The following is a 9,204-nucleotide window of genomic DNA, read 5'->3' on the forward strand; positions in this document are numbered from 1 at the left end:
AATAGCGAGATAATGATTTATAAAAGTAAATGACCAAAACACTCGAAAGTTTAAGATACGCTTTGAATGATATAGTTTATTGATAATTTAAGACTATATTTTGACAAAGGTACGAGTCACAAAACGTAAATTGCGAGTTTTCTAAGCGTACAAAAATGCGTTCGAGAAACCAGAACCGGGACATAAGTCGAGTGACAACGTACGAGTCATCGGAACGAAAATTACAAGTCAACTATGCACATGAATTTAATATAATATATAATTAATTATTTAAATTAAATATATTATATATATTATATTTAAATATGTCGACAAACAAAACAATAAAAAATTGTGAGCTGGATTTTGGGGCCATGCGATCGCATGCAAAATAGGCATAAAACCCATGCGATCGCATGGGGTCAGATTTCAGGAAAAGTCTATAAATTGAATTCATTTTTTTGCTCGATTACACACACATATATCCTCAGCTCTCTTTATATATTATTATTATTATTATTATTATTATTATTATTATTATTATTATTATTATTATTATTATTATTATTATTATTAATTAATATTATACATAAAATACTACGACGAGGTCATGAGTGTGTCACTTCAAAACAAGCTTTTCGAATGGGATAGAGCTAAGAAAATTATGGGTTATAGCTATGGAGGTTATGGGTAATATTCGTGGGTATTGTTTGCAAGTCAAACCTAGTGTTTATTATCTCTGTTGCGTCTACATACTTTCCTGCAATATTGAATCATAATATTGATACGAGAGCATTCATATCTTATCTTTTATATATTAATAGTGTATACATGTCTAGTGCTCGAGTATATATATTTATACATGTTTGTATGCTAAATTTCATCGTTAAACAGTTTATGATGAATCACGAATTGAATACATCTATTACTGATAAAAGGTATATGATATGTATGTTTTTAGAAAGCTGGCGAAAAATCAATAACTTTTCATTTAGAAATCGCGTAATTTCGATGAACGAATCAAAAGATATGGTCAACTGAATTATGATTGACGTTAATTGGAATTGATTTTAAATCTGCAATTAATATTTAAACAACTTTTTTGTAAGATTGATAAATTGGATTTTTGAATATTACCAATCGAGTAAATGAATCCTTATATAAGGTACGTCTCGTTTTGTTGAACTATTGTCAAAATTGACTTTTTGAAACGACTTTGGATAACTTTTGTATGTCGATATCGAGCATTAGGATTATGATACACTATGACTTGACCAATCTTGATAGATATTTATTGACCAACATATGTTCTCTAGGTTGAGATCTACGGTTATTTGGTAATCTGAGTTTCAATCACATTTTGGTGAACGACTTTATATGCTGCTAAGGTGAGTTTCATTTGCTCCCTTTTTAAATGCTTTTGCAAACTATATTTTTGGGCTGGGAATACATGCACTTTATTTTAAACGCAATGGATACAAGTACATACTAAATTCTACACCGAGTTTGAACCGAAAATCCCTTAGCTTTGGTAACTAGTAACTGCCGGTTATAAGAACTGGTGGCCGCGAGTAGTTGTATATGGATCCATAGGGCTTGATATCCCCGTCCGAGCTAGAGCACTATCCTTTTAACGGACGTACGCTATTTGAGAAGCATACACGTTGGTTTGCGTGTATTATTAAGATGATTATACAAAGGGTACAAATTATATATACGTTAAGTTTAGTTACCAGGGTGCTCAATTTCGTAAAATATTTTGATAAACGTTTCTGGATTGAACAACTGAAATCTTGTGATCCACCTTTATGTACAGATTATGCAAAACATTAAAACTATGAACTCACCAACCTTTGTGTTGACACTTGTTAGCATGTTTATTCTCAGGTTCCCTAGAAGTCTTCCGCTGTTTGCTTATATGTTAGACAAGCTATGTGCGGAGTCTTACATGGCATATTTTTCAAGGAAACGTTGCATTCACCAAATCATTACCATGTATATTATTTTGACTGCATTGTCAACGAAAGTACTATTGTAAACTATTATTTACTGTGATTGTCTATATGTAGAAATCATCAAATGTCGAATACCTTTGATTTAAATATTCATTTATGGTGTGCCTTTTCAAAAGAATGCAATACAAAACGTATCATATAGAGGTCAAATACCTCGCAATGAAATCGATGAATGACGTGTTCGTCCATATGGATTTGGAGCGATCGTCACAGTTGGTATCAGAGCTGGTATAACGCTGTCCATGTGTGGTGGGTTAGTCGTAAAGGAGGTTCTTATAGTGTTACCTGTGACGAAGCATTGACTCTTACTCCTTGCGATCCCTTACGAGGGTTGGCAGTAGCCGAGAGGCAGGCCCTAAAATCAGTATCTGAGGTACACTCAGTGGTCACCAGGCGGTTAGCTGGGAAGGCACTGGGTGGGATGGTGGTTGTCCCCACTGTATCTACAGTTGGTATCAGAGCGTTGGTCCTAGCGAACCATGTCTTGCATGAGTGTGTCTAACTGATAATTGTTAGGATGCTTTTCACGTGCGATAGCAACTTTTTCTGCAGTCTGATGCACAATTTCTGGACCCGCAAACTGTTTCTCACCTGCCTCTAACCAACACGATGGAGTTCGACACTTTCTACCATACAACATTTCATAAGGCTGCATGCCTATACTCGAATGATAGGAGTTGTTGTAAGCAAATTCGATCAATGGATGATGATAATCCCACGATCCACCATATTCTAACACACAAGCTCTTAACATATCCTCTACAGTATGAATAGTTTGTTCACTTTGACCGTCAGTCTGAGGATGATAGGCTGTACTAAGGTTGACACGAGTACCCAAATTTTCTTGTAGACTATTCCAGAAACTAGACACAAATCGGGAATCTCTATATGACACAATAGACAACGGTATACCATGTCGTGATACTATTTCATTTAGGTACAACTGAGCTAATTTGGTTAACGAAGCTGTTTCACTAGTAGCTAGAAAATGCGCACTTCTGGTTAAACGGTCCACTATTACCCAAATCATGTCATTTCCTTTCTGGGTTCTGGGTAGTTTTGTCACAAATCCATGGTGATATGTTCCCATTTCCACTCTGGAATCGCTAATTGACGCAAAGACCCATACGGTTCTGGTGTTCTGTTTTCACTTGGGTGCAAATATGACACTTTTCCACGTATTGTGCAATGTCTGCTTTCCTGGTTGGCCACCAATATAACACTTTCAGGTCGTGGTACATTTTTGTACTACCGGGATGCACAGATAATCTTGATTTATGTGCTTCATTTAAGATTAAATCCCCCAATCCTCCAAGCAACGGTACCCAAACTCGTTCACGATAAGTCTTTAATCCTCGAGAATCGTTCATCAATTCTACTCTTCTTTTCACCATTAACTCAGATTTCAAATGTTCATCTTGTAAAGCTTCGAGTTGAGCTATCTTTAGTCGATTCACTAAATCAGACACAATCTCAATTCGCATAAACTTTACACTGTTAGCAGATTTCTTACGACTTAACGCATCAGCCACGATGTTTGCCTTGCCAGGATGATATCTGATCTCACAGTCGTAATCTTTAATTAGTTCTTGCCACCATCTCTGGCGCATATTCATCTCTTTCTGTGAAAAGATATACTGTAAACTTTTATGATCGGTGCAAATACCACAATGCATACCATAAAGATAATGCCTCCATAATTTTAATGCAAACACTACTGCAGCCATTTCTAAGTCGTGTGCTGGGTAATTCTTTTCACTTGGTTTTAACTGTCGAGACGCATACGCAATTACACGATCTCTTTGCATTAATACACAGCCCAAACCGGATAAAGACGCGTTGCAATATACAACGAAGTCGTCGGATCCCTCGGGTAAGGCTAACACTGGCGCTTGACACAACAAACTTTTTAAAGTCTGAAACGCAGTTTCCTGTTCATTACCCCACTGAAAAGACACATCCTTTCTAGTTAATTTTATCAAAGAACTTGCAATCTTTGAAAAATCTTTAATAAACCATCGGTAGTAACCGGCCAATCCTAGAAAACTCTTGATTTTTGTCCGATTCTTTGGTGAATTCCAATTCATCACAACTTCAATTTTAGACGGATCTACTTTTATGCCTTCTGCACAGATAATATGACCCAAAAATTGAACTTCACGTAACCAGAATTCACACTTTGAAAATTTTGCATACAATTATTCACGTCTTAAGAGTTCTAACACTTGTCTTAAATGCTCAGCATGCTCAGATTTGGTTTTGGAGTATACTAAGATGTCATCAATGAACATGATAACAAACTTATCTGAAAACGGTTTACACACCCTATTCATGAGATCCATGAAAATTGTTGGAGCGTTGGTTAACCCAAACGGCATCACTAAGAACTCATAATAACCATAACGAGTACAAAATGTAGTCTTAGGAATGTCAGATTCAGCAACACGAACCTGGTGATATCCCGAACATAGATCTATTTTCAAAAAGAACGAAGCCCCTTGAAGCTGATCAAATAAGTCATCTATTCTAGGAAGCGGATACTTATTCTTCACTGTTCTTTTATTTAATTCACGATAATCTATACACATTCAGAGTGTACCATCTTTCTTTTTCACGAATAACACTGGTGCACCCCACGGTGAAAAACTCGAACGAATAAACCCGCGGTCCAACAGTTCTTGAATTTGGGACATCATTTCACGCATTTCCGAAGGAGCTAATCTATACGGAGCTTTAGCAACCAGCGTAGCCCCTGGCACTAACTCGATCTTATATTCAAATTCCCTGATTGGCGGTAAGCCTGGAAATTCATCTGGGAACACTTTTGGATATTCAGACACCACCGGAATGTCGGATACTACTTTCTTTTCCTTCTTTACATCGATCACATAAGCTAAGAAAGAATCACATCCCTTGACCAAAGATTTCTGAGCTTTCATCATCGATAACAGTGGACAACGGAACCCGCCGCGCTCACCACAAGCCACTACCCGTTTCCCACCGGCCACCGGAAAAGAAATGAATTTCCTATCACACTTAATATTGGCCTTATGGTCACTAAGCCAATTCATGCCTAACACTACATCAAAGCTTAGTATAGGCATCACTAGGCAGGTCACAGGGAAAAGACCACCCTCTATGTCAATAGTAATTCTAGACACAAACTTTGTGACTGGAACAGTTCTACCGTCACCCACTTCAACACTCAAGGGTTCATTTATTACACTAACAGGCACATTTAACTTAGCACAAAATGTAGTTGACACAAACGAGCGATTTGCTCCACAGTCAAATAATACACGAGCCAGCACAGAATTTATTAAGAACATACCGGTGATTGCATCGTCAGTAGCAGTAGCAGCATCTACTGACATCTGAAAGGCTCTAGCTTCAGGTGGTGGAGGAATCTTGCGCTTCTGCCCCACAGAGGAAGCAGATGATCCCCCAGCTGACACAGCACGTACCCCTGACCCGGGCCCTGCCCCGGAATAACTCTTTCTTGCAACTGGACACTCTGCAGATCTGTGACCCTCTTTATGACAGTTCTAACACACATTATTCTTAAATGAACAATCTTGAGGCTCATGTCCCACTATACCATAACGCAAACATCGTTTCGTTAATGTTGAACAATGGCCACTATGTGAAGACTTACACATTTTACACCATGCCTTCTGACCACTTGATACTGATCCACCCTGGCTAAATTGCCCTTTTTGCTTAAACCGACTTGATTTCTTTGATTGATGGCTAGACTGACTTGCCGCTGATTTCACTTGCGACCTACTTTCAGTTTTCACACTTCTGGCCGCCTTAATGTCACTTTCAGTTACCTTTGCCATCATATTCACTTGTGAAAAAGTAGTAGAAATTCTTGCAATCGTACGATACTCAGGTCACAAAATTTCTACAAACCGTTGCACTCTGGACTGTTCGTCAGGTATCCACTGATGTACAAACCTTAACTTGTCCATAAACTGCTCAAACGCTTCATCGACAGTCATGTCTTCAGTCATCGTCATTTGCATGAACTCTTGCTTCAATCAATTGATATCAAATGCAGTGCAGTACTGTTCCTGGACCTTTGCAGCAAATTGTTCCCAAGTGACCTGATTGAGTTGCTCTTCAGACAACGAAGCTGTAATTGTATCCCACCAAACCATAGCTCAATTCTTTAACAGTCGGCTGGCATAAGTTACCCGCAATTCTGGTTCACATTGACAGGCTTTCAATGCCCGTTCCACTTTCCTTAACCAATTCATTGTCACAATCGGATCGCGATGACCTGAATACTCAGAGGGTTTGCAGTCCATAAACTGCTTGAACGTACACTTCTTCTTCTCCTTCACCACTTGCTAAAACATAGGAGTTTGAAATGGATTCATTGTTGCGTACTGATATTGAAGAGGGTACTGGTATTGTTGGGAAGTTTGATATGGCATTTGAGGTTGAAACTGAGGCGGTTGGGAAGCACTACCCGACGTGCGAGATGTATACTGAGTACCAGTAAACCCTGGGGGTATCGGTGGATCACTTGCTTCAGATACCATAGTTGAATGCCTGATTTGGGCCTCTAGTTGCTTCACTTTTTCTCGAGTTTCCTATAACTGACCTTCTAACTGTTGAAGATAATCTTCTGGATCACGCTCTGGACTATGCTACACTGATGGTGCTCTAAATATTTTGGGCCCGGGAGTCAAAGGGTCATCATTATTTCTCGTCTGCTCAGCCATACCTGTCTGCAAACACATCATCTCACAAAAGCTTAGTTGATAACTTGTTAGCACCTATTAAGCACAATCACCTAGGCACATATCTCTACATTCAATTATTCCCCACTCGAATGTTTGACACGACACATTCATAAGTTTGGGAGTAGGTCACGTACACAGTGCACATACCGCCAAACCTATGCTCTGTTACCAACTTGTAACACCGTGCTTTTTAAATACACATATTTTTTAAAGATACCCACAGCGGAAAACTAATTAATTACATTTCATATATTATTTACACAAACATATGATTACACAAAACACGAGTGTTACGTTATTACTACAAGCCGTTTAACCATATAGTTTATTACAAAACACATCAGAGTGACACGGTGTCAAACATCTGCAGCTGCCTGGCAAAGCCCACCAAAAGCTGATAATACACACCTGCAGGGCAAAACACTGTGGGGGAATTAACATAACGCTAAGTGAATGGCAATATCCAGGTGGATATCACTACAAGCATCAAGCACAGCTTATAGGCACTGGTCACTAATCACCTAAAGCCATACACATGAGGACCAACAACCCATAGCTGATCAAGCTGGAATATACTGATAGTCCACACTACTGAATCACTGGTATAGTCTTTCAGACGTGATGCACTCGTCATTCATACTAAACCACTAATCAATAACACTTGGACCCAATACTATCACCCTAAATATACAAGGTAAATAGCATTGACCTCTTACGTCACACAAAACACCTCGACGTTTACTGGGTGCGTACATAATCACATATAGTCACTGCACTGGTCACAGACTCATTACACAGTCTAATTAAGCATGGCACGGATCACTATACTTGTCACTGTATAATCACATCCATAAAGATAATCCCACTCACTTGGAAGCACAAGTACTCAGTTGTCTTATATCACTGAGCCTTCACCTTTCCGTTTATCACCTGAGAATCATCACATAATATTTCAAGTTAGTATAGTATTCAAGTGTTGAATCACACTTCATATTTAACATAAAATATTCACAAGACAGATAGGGTTTTCGAGCACCACACAATTTTCGAACAGTCTAATGTTTTCGAGCAATATTCATTTTTCGAGCAACAAAAGGTTTTTGATCACACTATGTTTTCGAGCAGAGTTCTCGAGCACAATATTGTTTTCGAGCAGTAACAGGTTTTCGAGCACACAATGTTTTCGAGCACTACTTCTATTTTTTAAGCACTGTTTTCGGACACTAGAGATTTTCGAGCATACTGTTTTCGAGCATTTGCATCTTCTTCATCAGCTCGCTGATAAAGCTGATTTCATGACCAAAAACTCAATTTTCACTTGTTTTGGTCAAATTTGAGCATAAGGAAACATACATAACATGTATAAACACTTTTCCTAACCATAAACATCAAAATCTAACATTTATACACAAGGTTTATGATCAAAGTATCAAAATACCCAATTTATACTAACATGAACCCTAACTTTAAATCACCATATCAAATCAATTTTAGCTCAATTCACAGCACCATTAGATCTTAGAGCATAAGTCTAACATGTTTCTAAGTCTAAAACATAATCATTAACACATGCATAGCAAATCAAACACTTAAAACCCAATTCACCCAAACCCACTTAAAACCCATTTGAATTCATCAAAATTGAAGATATTACCTTGTTTTGATTATGAAATCTCAAAGGATTAGACACACCAAGACTTAATCTTCAATTTGCACTTGTTGATTTTAAGGATTTAAAGAGAAGAGAGTGTTTAGGGTTTATGTTTTGATAAAATAAGAAAGAAATGGAACGTACAGTGTATATATCTATAATTTAGGTTTCTTCACATAAAGGTAAGCTCTCCCGTCTAACACACGGGTATTTACCAGTTATCTGAAACCCAAAATCTTTAATAACTTATTCATTCTAAGTCCAATTCACAAAAGGAAATATGTTTTGTGACCCTTGTCACAAAACGCACATTATCCCATACCCAATAATTATAAAACACATAATTATTAAAATTACTTTAATAATACAGAAGGGTAAATAGGTCATTACCTACTAGGCCCAGAGTGAGGTTGTTACAATGAATGTTATCTTCCTCCAAATGCGTTTCGGTTGATAGTTGGCTCAGGTGCAAATGTGCGATTTTGGCATGATTCGTGGTGCGACGTAGTCCCATTTTTTGCTAAATTTAATCGTCTTTTTCATCTTGAAGTGAACAAAGAGTGCTCTGTTGCTGATAAATGGCAAAATGGGTCTTGGAATTGGACATGGACAAGAGAGTTGATGGGTAGTCGGAACGAATAGCTCTTGAATGAATTGCTTATCGATTTAAGTGGTTGTATGTTAAGTGATGGGGTTGATCGGTGGGAATTATCGGTTGCCTCAAATGGGTTGTTTAATGTCAAAGACGCTCGACTTTATTTGGATCGTAAGTTGCTCACTGGTTCAACGCCTAACATGAAATGTC

At 37.9% G+C, this 9,204-nt stretch overlaps 1 protein-coding gene across 1 annotated transcript; it reads right to left on the minus strand.

Moving 5' to 3' along the window:
• Positions 1–3,100: 3,100 nt before the first annotated feature.
• On the minus strand, positions 3,101–6,010 carry LOC139889968 (uncharacterized). The gene is made up of 6 exons (XM_071872877.1): positions 5,955–6,010; positions 5,666–5,867; positions 4,619–5,539; positions 3,713–3,940; positions 3,562–3,616; positions 3,101–3,450 (listed from the first exon to the last, which is right to left on the minus strand). Exons 1-6 carry the CDS (start codon positions 6,008–6,010, stop codon positions 3,101–3,103), a joined length of 1,812 nt encoding a protein of 603 aa, XP_071728978.1.
• Positions 6,011–9,204: the final 3,194 nt, after the last annotated feature.

This window comes from Rutidosis leptorrhynchoides, chromosome 2 (genome assembly GCF_046630445.1).
Source record: "Rutidosis leptorrhynchoides isolate AG116_Rl617_1_P2 chromosome 2, CSIRO_AGI_Rlap_v1, whole genome shotgun sequence".
In the NCBI taxonomy this organism is placed as follows: Eukaryota; Viridiplantae; Streptophyta; class Magnoliopsida; order Asterales; family Asteraceae; genus Rutidosis; species Rutidosis leptorrhynchoides.

Bases quoted from the DNA above. Each gene is read 5' to 3' on its own strand.
- LOC139889968 (XM_071872877.1), bottom strand. From the start codon at position 6,010: ATGACTGAAGACATGACTGTCGATGAAGCGTTTGAGCAGTTTATGGAC. The intron at 3,941-4,618 runs GTGTTATTCGTG...GTGTCTTTTCAG, and splicing joins TTTCACCGTGGGGTGCACCA to TGGGGTAATGAACAGGAAAC. The intron at 3,617-3,712 runs GTAGTGTTTGCA...ATCTTTTCACAG, and splicing joins ACGACTTAGAAATGGCTGCA to AAAGAGATGAATATGCGCCA.